The following is an 18113-nucleotide window of genomic DNA, read 5'->3' as shown; positions in this document are numbered from 1 at the left end:
ATCATTCTCAGCACTGCAGTAACACTGACGTGATGTGGTGTGTTAGTGTGTGTTGCGCCGGTGCGAGTGGATCAGACACAGCAGTGCTGCTGGAGTTTTTAAACACTGTGTGAGAACAAACTGTGACACTGAGGTGTTTAAAAACTCCAGCAGCACTGCTGTGTCTGATCCACTCAGACCAGCGCAACACACACTAACACACCACCACCACGTCAGTGTTACTGCAGTGCTGAGAATGATCCACCACCCAAATAGTACCTGCTCTGTGAGGGTCCATGGGGTCCTGACCACTGAAGAACAGGGTAAAAGGGGGCTAACAAAGTATGCAGAGAAACAGATGGGACTACAGTCTGTAACTGTAGAACTACAAAGTGCTCCTATATAGTAAGTGGAGCTGATAAAATGGACAACAAGGAGGTGGTCATAATGTTAAGCCTGATTGGTGTATATTGTCTATTCTCTATTGCGATATTTTCTTTTCCTTTCCTTGGTATTTTGTGTGTCTCTCAGCCAACCTCTTAAAACACTGTGGACTTGTTTTTAAAAGGTGCTGTATAAATGAAACCTGTGCAGTCTCCAAAGATCAATAATCTGAAATATAATCTAAAAGGCTCATGTAGTTCCTCACAAAACAATCAGCCGCCCTGCAGGAAAAAAGGACCATAAAATTGATTTACGGTGGGTGTTTCTCCACAGGTCTTTTAGAACTTCACAAGTCACGCTGTACTTGTGGTCCCTGGAACAGAACTACATCACAAATTACTGTGAGTTCCCTGCTTTAACACAACTGCTTGAACTCATTTAAAGTGTTTGGTGTGCAGTTAATAACTGACATCAGGTAAAAGTAAACTGAGCTGTGCAGGGCCAAGGATCACTACTACTGTTATAATCCTTATTATATTTTAATAAGAATATATGCATGAATATTTCAAAATACCAGTACTACTGGGGAATGAACACGAAACAATGTCAACATCAAGTGAATCGAGATGTTTTATTTTCTACCTCCAGTAGTTTGGTTTGGAATAATGCAGTAGCAATGTTTGTGTGTGAGAGTTACTTAAGGTAACCCAGGGTAGTGTAGACTCAGTGTGTTACAGTCAGCTGGGGCAAGCTTAGAGAAAGCGTGACTGACCTCCAGGCAAGGCTGACTCAAGCTCAGCATCTCTGAGTCCAGCACCCTAACCAAAAGCTTTAAGGATTCAATCATCGAAGGATTAAACTCATCATCACACTGACCCTTACAGATTAGCTAAATACTTTCAGGGAATAATGATATAATAGATCCTGGGCAAAATTTAGACTTTAGATATCTAGACTAGATATTTAGACTAGATTTCTTCATCTTCATGCAACCACAGCAAAAAAAAACACTCAAAAGTCCACTCAAGTGTTCATGAAATCTTAAATGGTCATCCACGACTTCCTGTTTTACAGGGGTATAAACAGGCAACAGAAGGACCAATTCCCTCATTCATCAACATGGAGAAAGTGACAAAATACACAAATGAAATGAGAGAAATGTGTGTTGAAGTCAGACTATGGCTATAAAAATGAACTACACCTGAAAGGGCTCATATTCATCAAGAGGAAGTGTAACCCCTTGACAATCCAGGTTTATTTCATGCAAAGGCTTATTAGTCAGTAACTACAGGGACTTCATTGTTAAGTAATAGAGCTATTCTCATGGTTTAGAAGTGAGTAATAAAACTTTGAGCCTGCCGGTCAGTCCATGGTGTGTTAAGAGGTTAAAACAAAAGGAGCTGCAGTGAATTTGCTTCTAAGAGAATGCATGTTTGTTTTAACTGCACACACAGTGAGGAGGATGGTTAAAGAGGCGCAGCTGGAGACGGCAGAAGACAGTAGCATTTTGTAGGCCTGGGCAACAGGGCGATGTAATCGGACATCGTCAAACAGCTTACTAAATATGTTGGGAAATTGGGGTTGACGCTCCTTTAAGAAGTGTGCAGTCAGTTTTTTCTGTTTGCAAGAGAGGAAAACTGTTGAGAAGATGCCTGTAAGTTCCTTCTGCTATGGACTGTAATGCTAGCTTTACCTACCCCTTGACTTTCCCCTAATTATTTGCTTTACAATTTGAGTGCATGGAACTAAAAATAAATGCTTACATGCTTTGGATCTTCAAACTTGCTTCAGCAATATCTCTGATAGTCGCCATTTTTTGGACTAGAAAATATTGTGACATTTAGTTTTGGTTATTGTCCAGACCTAGTGGTCCTCAAATTACAATTAGATGCCAGAAGAAGGCATTTTGTTTCAAGCAACCACAAATTTAAGTGCCTGAACTTTCCAAGACATTACAGGACCTTTGACTGGAACTGGGTTCTGTGATCAGATGAGACAGAAATAAGAGCTTTTTTGGCAAAAAAAGGATGGTTAGGAGAAGTTGGCAAAGGCAGGTTGCACAAAGCACTGAAGGGGTGCTAATAATTATGACACACATGCTTTGGTAAAAAAAAAAAATATCGATAAGGCTTTTTGTTTTCTTAGCCTAAACCAAGCATGTTGAACTGGAGACCTTCCAGGCCAAAGTGGAGATCAGTGTTTAACCTCATCTAACACTCTGAATTCAGTTCGTGAAGGCCTTGCTTCAGGTGTGTGATGAATCAGGTGTGTTAAATGAGGCAGTGTGCTGAAGTCTGCTGTGCTTTGGCCCGCGAAGACCGAAGCCTGAAACAGGTGACCTAAACCGACTTCAACTAAAGGCTAGATTTTGCTAATGTTTTCAGGGTGAGATTAAGCTAATTAGCCTAAACCATAGATATACATACCTAGATGCCGCGTTGGGTCCAGCCAGGCACGTCAACAGCGCCGGCATTTTGGGAAGGACATCATCGCTGCTGGACTGCATTCAGTACCATTACAGAGCGGCAGTTTAAGAAAGATAATGTCCAAAATGACAGTATTTCAAGAATATTGCTCCCAGAAAGTGGGATAGGATTATATAACGGAGGGAACGCAGTGATCCACACTCATGTTAGTGTGATGTGTGTTGTTTGGGTGTTTATGTGTAGATGTGGTCGTGTGGTTGGTGAAGCACAGAGAACCTGTTGATGTGACTGTTTTTCCTCTGGTTTTATATTAAGCTTGTTTCATTTAATAGTCTATTCAGGTAGTCTTAACTTCTTGTAGTAGTTATTTATTTACAATGATGGTTAAAGCTTTGTAGCGGTAAGTTATAGCATTCCTTAATCCGTGTAGATATTCATCATAGATTAACATTACACGCACCTTCTTACATGAACCTGAAGTTAGATTCTTATTTGCCAGCGTCCAGAATTTTCTTGTTCCACCTTAAATGGTGCAGCTTCAGGCACCAGTAACTGCTGCACCATTTAAGGTGGAATGGGAAAACTTGAACAAGAAGCTGGTGAACAGGAAGTCAACTTCAGCTCCGTCCTTCTTACTGTGTTTTGGGGGTTTATTTTATTATGTTTGTGTATTAAGATTAGAAGTGATTCACACATCGATGGATTTGCTGATGTGTGTGAGATTATGTTTCTCACACTAAACTCAGTTTGTAAAGTCAGGTGCAGACTGAATACTTTTCTATTGGTCCGAATGGCTAATTAGCACGATCAGTTATTTAGTTATTAATCTGTGTCTCAGGATTATAACAAAAAAAATTGGTGAAAATTGGTTGAGTAGTAAGGAAGTTGTGGCTGATTTAATCCTGAGACTCATCGTCTCTCAATACGAGTGAATTTGTTCACAAGTGGATCTCGGCCACTCCAACATGGTGGACGTGCAGACATAACGCCTCAGATAGAACATAACACACAACGTGGCATCTACGTATGTATATCTATGGCCTAAACTGACTTCACCTAAAGGCTAGATTTCGCTACTGTTTTCAGTGTGAGAGGCTAATTAACCATAAAGATCTTTTACCTTTTTTACCTTTTTTTCATACAGAGCTGACTGTAAATCCCCACACTGAATCACATCAGATATTTGATTTACAGATTTGATCTGAGACAGGTTTACTCTAAAGCATTTTAACTGAATGTAAATCTGTGCTCTTTCAATGTAAATAATCAGTAGAATCAGTTTTCCGTGTGCAGAAATCAGTGCCACATCCTGTCGGGTTTCTGTTTCACAGACTAGCGTTGTAATTAAAATATTCAGCATTCAGAGCAGTGAGCCCACTCCCTCTAACACACACTCACAGTCTGTTAAACACACCCCCTTGGCATTTTGGGTATCAGAAAACAGGAAGCACATAATAATTATGCCCAAATCCAAAAATATCACACACATAACAAGCAGTCACACACACACCCTTTCCCCTTTTCTTAGAGGCAGCTTACAACACACGGGGTCTAAATATGGTTTTTAAAGCAATATCACAGCGAGTACTAATGCAGCATGCTCTCTCTCATTCTCATTTTCTTCCTCTATTTCTCTCAACTTCCTGCTATTCATTCATTCTTATTGCTCACCACCCATTTCCCACTCACGAACACAGCCTAGCCAGTTCAGTTTAACCCTAACTCTGCTGTGCATGTCTGGGGAGGTGAGGATATTTCAGGAGTCTAAGCTCACAGCATCAGGGCTCTGTCCTCCTCTTAATAAGCCTCTTAGATCTTAGACAGCCTCTCACTAAGATCGCATATACAAGGACACACACACTTACCATTCACTTTATTAGAGGCACCTACCTTGTGCATCCATGGCCACTTTATGAGACCCCATCTACTTTATAGACCCACTATATAGATGCACAATTACTGACTGCAGTTCATCTGTTGCTGCAAAATTTATCAGCCTCGCCTCCACCTCACTCATCATTGGTCAGTTTCTGACCACAGGACTGCTATTGTCCACGTATTACTTGCACAGCAGTGACCCTGAAATGGTAGTAAGAGCTGGTGTGTGTCACAGCTGTGTTTTTCTGGAGTTTTAAATGCGTCAAGTGTCACTGCTTTTGAGGGTGGTCCACCACCCAAAAATATCTAGACAAGAGACTAGAAGAACAAGAGGATGGCTAACAAACACTGTGCCTCAACAGATGGACTGCAAATTAGGGACATATGGAAATTTCGACGACTCAAAACTTAAACCCAAAAACCAAAAGTACACTGCTAGAAATGAAGCTTCTGTGCAGGTAAATTTTTTTGTTCAATGAGGTGCAAACAATGTAAATGTACCCTTAAAGGTACAACAGTGGTTTTAAGGTCCAACTGTGAACTTTAAATAAGTTTTTTAATGTTTTAATACAGACCAATAAAATAAAAGCCTGGAGATGAGACGGGGTGTGTGGAGTCAATACAACTTAGAAAACATAATTTCAGTGGATTATGGTTCAGTTATGTTCTCTGACTAAAGGTACTGAGATGTACTCTTGAGGGAACCACTCCAGTGACAAGAGGGGTACTGCCCCAGTGACAGTTCCATACCATTTTTCCTGACAGTGAACTATTTCGACCATTTTCTGTGGCCAAAAGAGAAAAATGGCTGAAATGATTTTTGACAAAAAATAACAAAGACTTTATAAATAATTTTAGTTGTCATGAAAATAAGTAATAGTGCCTAAAACGTTTGTTCATTTCACTCTCAACTAGTTAAAGCAGCAGTGGAGTGAAAATGTCAGTGTGGATTTATCTTCCAGGTTTTTTTCGAGGGATATTAGACAATTTATAATCTCTGTTCATGCCAAGTATCAGGAGGGGGTACAACACCAAAGAACTTCTCCACAATAGGTTTGATACCACTTGAAAACACATCTCGCTAGATATGTAGAACTCATGAAAACAACAGAAGCAGAGGCTAAAGTTCCTGCTAGCACACTGACACCATCTGTAGCCTCAGCTTTGAAGTGAGGAAAAAATAAAAAATGACAGCGCAATTCAGTGCAATGGAATTCATTACCCTGGATTACCAACCACACTCTGTAGTTGAGGACGATGGATATTGTGGCACATACAGTAACCTAAACTGTGAAAAATGACTGTGTTTTAACTTAAAAAATAACCTGGTTGACTTCGAGTTTTGAGTTCACTGATTTTCAAATAATAAGTTAACAGAATATAAAACACAGTTTGCTGCTCTGTTAACTCAGTATTAGAAGTTCAATGAACTCAAAATTACAGTTTACAGTTTTTTTACAGAAAAATTACAGTTTTTTTTTTACAGTGTGCATACTGTAATCATTTTAGTAGATATATTTTATGTGAACAGTTATATTTATTTATTGTTTAGTTGTCTGTTTTTGGCTGAGCAGGTCCTGAATTTCAGTATCGGTCAAGGATTTCCATTTCGGTGCTTCACGATCTCTGATTGTACCCCAGCAAGTTGAAGGTTTCTAATAAAGTGGCCAGTGAGAGCACAATACCCAATGAGCCACTGCTCTGTCCTTGGCGAGCCTGTTACATCACTAGTACTCAAACGCGAGCTCTTAACAGCCTGAGCACAGCCAAAGAGCTCTAACCACCTCTCACTTCACAAGGCTTTGATGGTTCACTCCAGTGACCGAGGCATTTGGTACACCGCTGAGGTGGAAGGTGCTTTCAGGCCATATTTTCACAGGGCTGAAAAGAACATGAAAGTAAGGATTAGGGAAGAGTTTGGGTTCAGCTACTCAAGCATTTGGAGCTTTACTGAGAGAGAAGGTGTTTTCAGGGTGCATCCTCAGTGACCTGACAGGGAACAAGAAAGTCAGTACCATTGGTTTTTATTACAAAATAACATACTGTTCAATATTATGATGATTAAACCAATACTAATTGCAGCTTGAGTAATGTAAAAAGAAATAGGGGCTCACCAATCACAAATTTTGATGTTGGTTTAAATTCTGTTGGCCAATTTTTATTAGCCATTTTTAATAAAGCTACAGGCATTAAAATATTATAAAATTATTGATTTACTTTTTAATCAAAGCTCTCACTTTGCAGGCTAAATGAACACAATGATATGAAACACAGTCCTCACAGATGCAGTTATATGGTTCTTACAAACAGGCCTGTATCTGACAAATACTATCACCTCCTATCACCACCTTCCCTCACCAGAGTTTCAGTGTAAAGTCTTTACTGTAGTTAACACTAAATAACAATTCTATCCGGACCGCAAAATTATTTTAAATTTCTAGTATAAGTAGCTCGTTTTACCCTGAGCTGCACTACAGTTCCCAGCATGCACTGCAACATAATGTGTGCTCTAAGTCCCTTCCTCCAATAATAAGCTTTGGAACAGTGGTTACACAAAAATAAAAGATGCCAGGTGTCTAGTTATAGAAAATAGCCAGGTTTTAAAAACATTTTAAAGAGGTTTAACAGTTATCTGTCGCTAATGTGGCCTAATGTTTTACATAAAACAATTTATTTTTATTTAAATTTTTTTGAATAGTTCAAGTATTTAGTATTTTGCTGTTGCAGTTTTGGTATATTTTGAATGTGGCCAGTTGGGGTCAGGGCAAGATGTTAAGTAAAAATGAAATAAACACAGCTGGCCCATAGATTTATTGAGGTTTTTTAATATGGCCCTTTTAGTGGTTCAGTTTGACACCCCTGGTTTAGACGCTTCAGCAGCAACTGAGTCTCGCTCAGCTGGAGCTGTGGGTGTTTAGCTTCACGCTCAGAGTTAAAAGCAGGGTGATGATTAGAGCTATAAGCAAAAGCACCGAGTGTAGAAGTTTTAGCTTGGTTAACCAAAAAGGTCATGTTTTGGTCTTTTTTTGTGATTTCTATGTGGTTTCTGATGGTTTCCCAAAAACTTACACCTGCTTAGGGGAGGTGTAAATATTTAGGCCCAATCCCATTTCACCCCTCGCCACTACCACTTAGCCCTTACCCCTCTGTTTTCCGCGTTCACATATAGAGGTAGGCTGTCCTGATTCTTGTTGAGATAGAGGGGTGGGGTGAGGTGTTAGGGCTACATGGCCCTTCAGAGGTACCCTACAAAGAGAGTGATATGAGAAAGAAAAAATGGCTGTGTAAGCAACCAAAGCAACCCACAAATGTGAGTATTTTCTCCGTTAAAAATGACAACAACCACTGTATTATCTTAATGTCATTTCAATGTATTTTGGTCCTTTTCTTCATAACAAGCTTAAAAAAGCACTAGTAGTATACTGATGTCTTGATAGCTAGCTAGCTAAATGTCCTGTTCCACTTTAAATGGAGCAGCAGTTCTGACACCTGAGGAGCCAAAATGGAACAGCTGCACTATTTAAGGTGGAACGGGAAAATTCAAACCAGAAGCTGGAGAATAGCTGACTTCAGCTTCATATCACTGAAGAATTAAGGGTGGGAGGTAATAAATAACTGTCTCATCCCCCCTCTTTGAAAGCATATGATGCTCTAAATGTAACTAAAGCCCAGCAGTGAGGTGCTGAACTTTACCCTCCTCTGCTGTCACTGCAGACTGGCAGGGTCGCCTACAGAGCACTGTTAGTAGCTGTTAATGAAGTAATGTTCTTTTTATTTAAAGGTCCCATTTCATAGGGGGAACATTTCAACCACTACTCCCTGCAACTCCAGTTCCAAGAGGCAAGGAAACACTCAAAAACAGGGGGTAGAGGTAAAAATAAGAAATGGGATTGAGATCAGTGTTCAAACTAGTTTGTGGCGCAACTTGTTTGGATTTAGTTAAGCATAAACCTGAACTTAATAAACACTTACGTTACAACTAGCCTACATTTAAACATACACATGTTCTTGACCGAGCGTGTGATGTAAAACAGCAGAGAATGCACTAAAAAATGTATCAAATTGTTCAAATATGATGGAAACATCCCCAATGAAACAACATGATTTTTTTAACAACCAGATATAACCAAATATGCTAGTCCTGTAATATTCAGAATCAGGCTTTAGTTTGAAGCATGTTGTAACTAGACACTCGCAGATATAAAATAAACTGGAAGGTTTATTAAAAGGAGAATTCACCAGGAACAGGTTTTATACCAGACCAGATCAAAAACCAGAGCAGCAAAACAAGATACATGGGCTCAGGCAAAAGTTGAAGTAGGGAAACATGTGAGGGTCAAAACCTAACCCTAACCCTAAGCCAAAACACAGGTCAAAAATTTGAAAATATGGGAGCACTTCACTTTAACATCATCTAAAAAGACTGTAAGATGTGTAAAACTGAGCTCACCTTTGAAGACGACTGTCACATGAGAGGATCTAAAGAAACAATTCACAGCAGAAAAAGATGAGCTGCATTTTCATCTGAACTGCACAACTAAAATATTTGTTGCTAGTGCACCAGTGTGCAGAGATTTGCTCTTCCTCATAGATATACATTTTTTGGAGGCCTACTTTCTCTGCCTTTTGGCCTCCTGCCTGCAAGAAAACAGTGCTTTAAGTCACTGAAAACGGAGCCAGTAGAGATGTTAAAAACTCTGTTTTATGTGTTTTCATGTGGATGGCTGTGTTTGATGTCACATGCATGGTTGTGGCTATTTAACTAGTGGTGAATATGACTTGCCCTGCATGTGTGACGTAGCTGATAACTGGGCTGCTTCTGTCTGCTCTCTAATATCAGGCCTTATTACATGATGTTACCAGACATATAAAGTAATTATTTTATCTTGCTTTATCATTACAGGAGAAATCATTTGAAAAGTAATGCAAAGTTCCTGTAGAATCAATCTACCTTCATAATGTTTATATATGATTTCTTCTTTGTATTTTAGAGTTTAACTTGCATTTGTGGATGCAGCGCCAAACTGTTTATTACAGACAGTGGTTTTCAGAAGTGTTTCTGAGTCCATGCAGTGATTTCCACTACAGAATCATGCCTGTTTTTAAAGCAGTGCCACCTGAGGGCCCAAAGATCACAGCCAGCAAATACTGTTTTTTTGGCCTTGTCCCTTGCAAATAGAGATTTCTCCAGATTCTCTGAATCTTTTAATGTTATTTTGTACTGTAGATGATGAAAAGCAAAAGGTCTTTGCTATTTTATGTTGAGAAATGTTATTCTTGAATTGTTGCACTATTTGATTATGCAGTCTTTCACAGAGTGGTGAACCCTCCTCATCTTTACTTCTGAAAGACGCTCTTTTTATACCCAATCATGTTACTGACCTGTTGCCAATTAACCACCAGCTGTTTTTTAAAGCATTACACAACTTTACGAGCCTTTTGTTGCCCCCGTCCCAACGTTTTTGGAACGTGTTATTGGCATCAAATTAAAAATGGTCATATATTTTTCAAAAAACAATAAAAATTCTCAGTTGCCTTTGTGCTATTTTCAATGAAATATAGGGTTTAAATCATTTGCACATCACTGCATTTTGTTTTTATTTTCATTTTGCACAGCGTCCCAACTTTTTTGGAAATGGGGTTGTACATCTTAAGTTGTTCTTCCTGGGGGGTAGCCCTAAATCAGCAGTGCAGGCCTGCAGTGACCTATTTCTCCTGTAAGGAAAATGACAGATTTATTATAAACAGTGACAGAACAGTGAAAGGCACCACTGACTGCATTACTGACTGCAGCAGTTAAGGACAAGATTGACTGAATGTAACCTTGAAATACTGTAGCACTCTGGTGTTTAAAGGCACAAAAGTGGCAGCAGCCACTGTCTATTAATAGCAGGGAGGGCACTGTTTTAGAGATAGGGCTAATCAGCCATGATGGATCCCATGTCAACAGAACAATGGGACGACACGAACACGATCCCCAAAGGGCACAGCTTCTGTGGAACTCCGGCTGAGCCGACAGGATCCACGTCAGAGCGCCTCACTTCTGATGCAGAGCACACACACACACACATACACGTATGCACACACAGCTCACGTCCTTCAGTGCCTCTAGAGCATTTGTTTCCTTGGAGCCTTAGAAAATGGACGGGGAAATAGTGTGTTGGTGTGCGCAGCTGTCTCCAGAGTACTGGTCTAAAGCAAGCACATTTTTTGAATGCATCTAAATACACAGAGCAGCGTTATTTTAAGACACTACCATGCAGTAGCTGCCACCCCCACAATTAGGACAACAAAAGCTAAGCTAAAAACCAAGAATGTGAGTTCATATTTTACTGGTAAAGCTTTGATTGAGCACAAAGTACCAAGAAGGGATGTGCATTCCAAGTAATTTTCCTCAAATCCTTTCTTCCCTCAGACTCATCCCTTTACAATGTGTCCTGTGCGTTTACATGTACTTAATAACGCAATAACTGCATCAATCAATTTTTATCAACAATTCATTCAGCATGTTTTCATGCACTTGGGTATCAGATAATGGGGAAACATTTGGATTTGCATTATTAATTTGTAGCATAAGACTTTTTACCCTTTTGGCTTTCCATTGTTTAAGTGCTGCATGAATGCCCGCGCCTGTGACTACCACTATGAATTCGAGGGGGAACTGAATCGGATGCAACACCAGCATTGTTTGGTTCCTCAGCACGTCGCTCAGCATTTCACCATAACTACGCTAAATTAAAGCCATATCGAGACCACAGAAAGCCACAGTAGATCACTGCGGCTTGAACTTTACACAGAGAAAGGAAGCTAGTCTTTTCTGTAAACAGACAGAAGCTAATGGTCTGTTACCTGGAGGCTGGCCTCTTCCTGTTTCCCCTTTTATATCAAAAACATGTCTGCAAAATCAGAGGGTGTTCGCGAGCGATTCCTCAGTGAATGGGGGTGAATGGAGCTAAATGGCTAAAAGCAAAAAGTTAAAGCAAAAAAAACTAAAAAGTTTGATAAACAGTTAAAGAGTTTGACAGCTGTAGGAAACATTTTAGCTGCTCTTCCGGTATGCAATAAATATCGGTTTGAAATATCAGCTAAATTTGGGCATCAGCCCAATGTCAGCCAATACAGATATGATTCCAAAATCACTGTGCATCCCGGTTATTTAGTATATTAAATACCATAAAATCATTGTATCATTAGATATTTGAGTCCGCATTAATAGTTAATGAATTCATGTTTCCTGAGCACTCCTACTCACACTGAACTCTAAAAAAATTACCAACTCATTTACAGTATTAGCAACCAGGGGTCACGGTGTCAGCACCACAAATATAGCCATTTTATTTACTAGCCAAAATAACCTGCAAATTTACCAGTGTCTGAGCTTTTATATGTAATGTTCATAATGGTGCAATAGTGGTAAATCTGGGAAGTATGTCGCTTTACTCCCTGCAGGTGTATCTCCACTATGAACCTTCAGGCCAAAACCCTAATTGCAAAACTGTCTAACTTCTGAAAAGTCTGTGGAAACAAATTTCCAGAAAGGACACTTGACCATTTTTAATTATTCTTTCAAAACAATCTGAAGCTCTCAGTAAATGATATACTCTGCTTTTTGTTACACATCAATACAGCAGGAACTGAAATCAGTATTGTGTAACACTAATTTCAAGACATGGGTGAAGACAATATATTACCTAGCACTCATCTTGTAACAGTTTTTATTATTATTATTTTGCATATTTTAATATCTATTTTTCTAACTTAACCGCTCAGAGTTAAAGCTGTGAATGAGCTCACTGTCTGCTCTGGGACTGCTTTAACAACACAGTGACGCAACACAGGCACCATGGTGTTCACTACCTAAATACACCACAGGTGTCTTCAAATAGAGTGCGCGTGTCGTGTGAGAGACGAGGAGGAGCCGGGTGGTGGGCGAGAGAGAGGGAGAGGGGGAGGGAGGCGGAAACACTAAGGTCACCCCTGATTGCAACGGGACTCACACATGCTCTCTCTCTCTCTCTCTCTCTCTCTCTCTCTCCCCCACACACACAAACGCACACACACGTACACCCCTTTCAAGGAAATACACAGATCGGCATTTGAAATACACACTGGAACATTTCACAACAGGCACGCTGTTTCTGTGTGTGTGTGTGTAGGAAACTACTGTTCTATAACGGTCCTGTGTATCACCTGTCTGGGAGGTGTGACACTGGCAGAATGCGATGCCCGCGTGGCACAGGATAAGCCGTACTCGAGCCCCACACTCACTCTCAACAGTACGCCTGTAGCCATGCCAACACTACATAGGCACTGCCAACCTACAGTCCACAGGAGTCACACACGCACATATGCATAGGAGCCTTTACACTCCTATTACGTGTCAAAGCGACGTTTCCTTGGCACACACACACACACGCACACACACACACACACACACACACACACACACTTAAAGGGCCCATGTCAAGGGAACCTGAATTTTCTATGCTTTATTGAAATAAAAGAGTTTGTAGTGTGTAAAATGTATTGTTCACTCCCAGTCCATAGAGTCCATATATGGAAATCATTAGGAAGCCACAATGATTTTGGACTCATTTTGTTACTGACAGATATTGGCTTTAAATAATGATCAGCGTTGGAGAGATGTTTAGATATAAGTGCAGAATGCTTGGGTGACGCTGGAAAACTGACCTAAAACATCTGCATTTGATTCATTTTACTGCATTTTGACCCTACAGACATATATGTTATATCAGAACAGACCTCATTTACATATATTAGTCTTAAAGACACAGCTTGTGTAATTCTAAGAGAAAAAGATCACAAAATGGCTAATTAAAAATGAATTAGGTCTGTTTTTGTTACATAAAACCACAGAAAAAAAATTACAAGAAAAATTCAGGATATGGAACCTTTCAAGATTTTACTTGGATCTGCACAAACAGCAGAATGAAGTGAACCAAATCAGCTGTAAAAGATCTGAAACGGACTGGAAGAACATCCTTACACACATAAACACACACACACAAACACACACGCGCCAAATGGAGATGCCTTACACATACACATACACAAACACACATTCAGGCACGGCCAAATGCCGCAGCCCTGACCTCTCTAAAAACAGCAACACATTACATTTAGCTGTGGTCTTTCAGACCCAGACAAGGTGTAGATGCTTCTGTCATTATGCTGGCTGAAAGGTCATGTAAGTTCAGCAGGCAAATCATAGAAATTTTCCAAAGACTAGCGGCTCAGATTTGGGCTTCTGAACTGCATTCAAGCAAGAGTATTGCAACAAGTGCAATGTGCACAGTTCTCTCCCTTAACCCAAACATAGTCGATCTGCAAAGACAGGTTTGGGGTCTGAAGTTTACTTCTTTAGTTTTGCAGTGGAGCTGTGAAGCTAATGTAGCCCACCAATGCCCCACCAGTTAGCATTGTGCAAACTACATGCCTACATAGTCACACATTTGCTTCAAACTATGTCAAGTTGTTTCAAATAGACTTGCTTATGTAACCTGTGACACCGTAGGAACAGTGTGCATGACGCTAATTGGTGGCGTATTAGCTTCCATTATTTTATAGCTACAATAGCCTCATAATTCCAGTACAGAACAAAAGAAAACTTAAGAACCAAATGTGTTGTCTAAATTATTCTAATTCTTATTTATAAGGAGAAAATAATGTAAAGCTGATTTTTTTTTTCTGCCTCTTTATCTACCCCATTTGACCAAACTACTTTTGAGAAGCGGGCTAGAAAATAATGTCCATTTGAAAGACTCTATTCTGGTCAAACATGTTGCTGAAGAACATTACCGTTTTACTGAAGACTGCTGAACATGCATTGTGCTTGCAATGACTTTTCATTTGTTTTTCTCCAAATTCAAAAGGCTTTGGTTCCCACTTTTCGTCCTTGTACTGAATTTGCAGTAGCAGATTTTTTATGCAGCTGTAAGTGTATATTGCACAAAAGGTTCTCACAAAGTTGGCCACTAAAGTTAGATGTACCCGATATATGTCCATGGGAGCAAGTGATGCACCAAAATAAACTATTCCCACTCATTCAGAGGTTGAAAGAGCTACTGTCTCCAATACGCACAGCCCCCTTTTTTATCAACCGAAGTAGAACATTTTCAGAACATATTTGTGCTGTTGAGGGACAGGGCCGGTTGCCAGATCCTCATTGCTCCTGCCTGTCCGTGACTCACCGCTCTGTTTGACAGTAAGGCTTTGAGTTAACGACAGGAAGGGAGCAGCATTTCTGCAGGCAGGTGTCCCGCACACTCACACAAACACACACGCATACACGAAAGCAAGTGCAGCTATTTTCATACTCAGAAATCCAGTCTAAAACCTGAACAGGCCTATTTACAGTATTTCCTCTCTCTCTCTCTCTCTCTCTCTCTCTCTCTCTCTCTCTCTCTCTGTGCCCCACTTTTCTTAAGAAGCCATTTCTCCCTCCTCTCTTCAACTTTCAACTCTAGCAGGAGATCTTTTCCTACTCCCTCTTTCATGATCTCCCAACAACTAATACAAAAGACCTGTATATGATCCTCTAATACACACACACACAACATACACAAACACATACACACTCTATATACTATGGATGTTAATGAATATTTAAAAAACTGTTAACCTACGAAGAAATAATTGCTCTGTTTAGGCCTGTGCCCAGTGATGGTTCATCAAGTTACCATAGCAACAGTTCCCAGTGACGGTAACAACTCACTTAGTTTAGTAAAAGTATTAGTTTATTGATTTATTTTGTACAAACCACAGCAAGACATCAGTATTCCCAGAAATGGGCATAACTGAAATTTTAAACATTGGGTGATATCCTCTATTAATGCCACATCCGTTGTGCCTCACATAGATGAGAAACGCAGATGTGCTGGTTAAACATGCTCTGTGCTGCAGACAGATGTGATGCTGATTTAAACGTTTACCGCGATTATTTTCCAGAAAATTAATTTAAGCTGCAATAGCTGCACCCAAACCTGGCAAGAAAAATGATGTTACTTGTTGGAGAACACTACTCGTCTACTTAAACTGACAACTCTGAAACAGAGACTGACAGCTCAACAATATTCTGCCAACACATAAATCCTCTTCAGTGGTGTAAAGTAAAGGGCACATGATTCCCGAGGCTAGCAACTTTGGCCAGATGCTTTTTGTACATATGTATCATCACAGAGCAGGTATTCTCAGCCACTGGTCTTACTGTCCACAGACTATCCAGTGGATTGACCCTTGCGCATGCAGATATATTGGTATTTCTCTGTTAAATGACTAGGATATTTAGCCACAGGACACAATGTTAATGTAGGCTATTACCTTAGCGACTTCAGGTTACTGCTGTGAGACATAGCCTTAAGGTATCTATACGTTACAAATGTTTTAGTTACATAACAACCTGTCTAGTTTGTCCCATAAAATAGAGCCTAAAAGCAGCTGTGAGCCATGACTTGTTGTTTAAAATATTTCAAAATGTTTAAAACCCGGTCAGGCCAAAATGCAGTGATTTCTTTAATATTTTCTGGGGTCGTGTCTGTGATTTTAGGCCTGTCAGTTAATTAATTGCAGACTGACGTCTTCAAAAGAATTTGCCAAAACTTACTACATACACCTGTGACGGGCCTGTGCCATTACAGGTGGAGCTGTAGTGGGTGGGACTGAAGGCCTCATCAAGAACACTATTTACATTTGTGTGGTGTGCTTGTGGCAGGAGCTTACACCCTACTACATACACCCTACACCCCACTACATATACCCTACACCCTACTACATATACCCTACACCCTACTACATATACCCTACACCCTACTACATACACCCTACACCCCACTACATATACCCTACACCCTACTACATACACCCTACACCCTACTACATACACCCTACACCCCACTACATATACCCTACACCCTACTACATATACCCTACACCCTACTACATATACCCTACACCCTACTACATACACCCTATACACCACACATTGACCTTCAGATGTATTTTGTAGTTCTAAAATTACAGATAACTTGCTGCTTTGATTTTTTAGCCTTTCTTCACCCCATTTATCAGTGGTCAGGACCCCCCAGGACCACCACAGAGCAGGTAATATTTGGATGGTGGATCATTCTCAGCACTGCAGTGACACTGACATGGTGGTAGTGTTAGTGTGTGTTGCGCTGGTATGAGTAGATCAGACACAGCAGTGCTGCTGGAGTTTTCAAACACCTCAATGTCACTGCTGGACTAAAAATAGTCCACCATCCAAAAATATCCAGCCAACAGCGTCCTGTGGACAGCATCCTGTGACCACTAATGAAGGACTACAGCACATGTCAGACTTTAGTCCTCGTGGGCCGAAACACTGCAGACTTCAGCACCCTGCCTCATTAAACGCACCTGATTCAGCTCATCCGTTAATTAGCAAGACCTTCATGAACTGAACTCAGTGTTAGATGAGGGTAAACGCTAATCTCCGCAGTGCTTTGTCCCGGAAGGTCCCCAGTTTGACAAGCCTGGACTAGAGGATGATCAACACACACTGTGCAGCAACAGATGAGCTATCGTCTCTGACTTTACACCTACATGATGGACCAGCAATGTGTCTAATAGAGTGGACAGTGAGTGGACTCAGTGTTTAAAAACTCCAGCAGCACTGCTGTGTCTGATCTACTCGTACCAGCACAACACACACTAACACATCACCACCACATCAATGTCACTGCAGTGCTGAGAATGATCCACCACTCAAATAATACCCACTCTGTGGTGGTCCTGACCAGTGAAGAATGGGATAATAGGGCTAACAAATTATGCAGAGATGGACTACAGTCTGTAATTGTAGAACTACAAAGTGCACCTAACACACAACCTTGTACATGCATGAAGAATAGAAATCCAGAACCACATAATGCACCAACACACACACAATATGTATGTCCGACCTTTGCATACACCATCGCATACACACACGTCCACACGCACAGACACACACACACACACACACAGTCCTACCCTCAGCACGTGCTCTCCTTCTTCATGTCTCTCGTCCATGTCCGTTAAAACAGCAGTAGCAGAGGCAGCAGCTGCCTCCATGCCCTGCTACTCTTGCGTGTGTGTGAGAGTGAGAGAGGCAGAGGGAGATAGAAAGAGGGAGGGTGAATTAGCCTGTGTGTGTGTGTGTGTGTGTGTCAGAGAGAGAGAGAGAGAGAGAGAGAGAGAGAGAGTGAGAGAGAGAGAGAGAGAGAGAGAGATGCTTTGGGAGCAATGGAGCAGGAAAAAGGGTGAGCGTGTGTGAGAGAGCGGTGGATCTCTGTGGGACGCTGGAACATCTCTCTGCGTGTATTTGTATTCTCTCTCTCTCTCTCTCTCTTTCTCTCTCTCTCTCTCCTCACTCAGCAGCCAATCGCTGGGCTTATCTATATTTCATTT

General features: G+C 40.6%; 1 protein-coding gene across 4 annotated transcripts in view; it reads right to left on the bottom strand.

Annotated features, from left to right (window-relative positions):
- The window catches only part of LOC118812175 (sodium bicarbonate cotransporter 3-like), a 71805-nt gene extending 53931 nt beyond the window's left edge, over positions 1–17874 (bottom strand). For all 4 annotated transcript variants that reach the window (XM_036576955.1, XM_036576952.1, XM_036576954.1 and 1 more), the window contains exon 1: positions 17697–17874. In XM_036576955.1, coding sequence (XP_036432848.1) covers positions 17697–17777 — 81 coding nt within the window. In that variant the 5' untranslated portion in view covers positions 17778–17874. The remainder of the gene's footprint in view (positions 1–17696) is intronic.
- Positions 17875–18113: the final 239 nt, after the last annotated feature.

The sequence above is a fragment of the Colossoma macropomum genome, unplaced genomic scaffold (genome assembly GCF_904425465.1).
Source record: "Colossoma macropomum unplaced genomic scaffold, Colossoma_macropomum, whole genome shotgun sequence".
In the NCBI taxonomy this organism is placed as follows: domain Eukaryota; kingdom Metazoa; phylum Chordata; class Actinopteri; order Characiformes; family Serrasalmidae; genus Colossoma; species Colossoma macropomum.
This window is presented reverse-complemented; position numbering and strand designations above follow the sequence as displayed.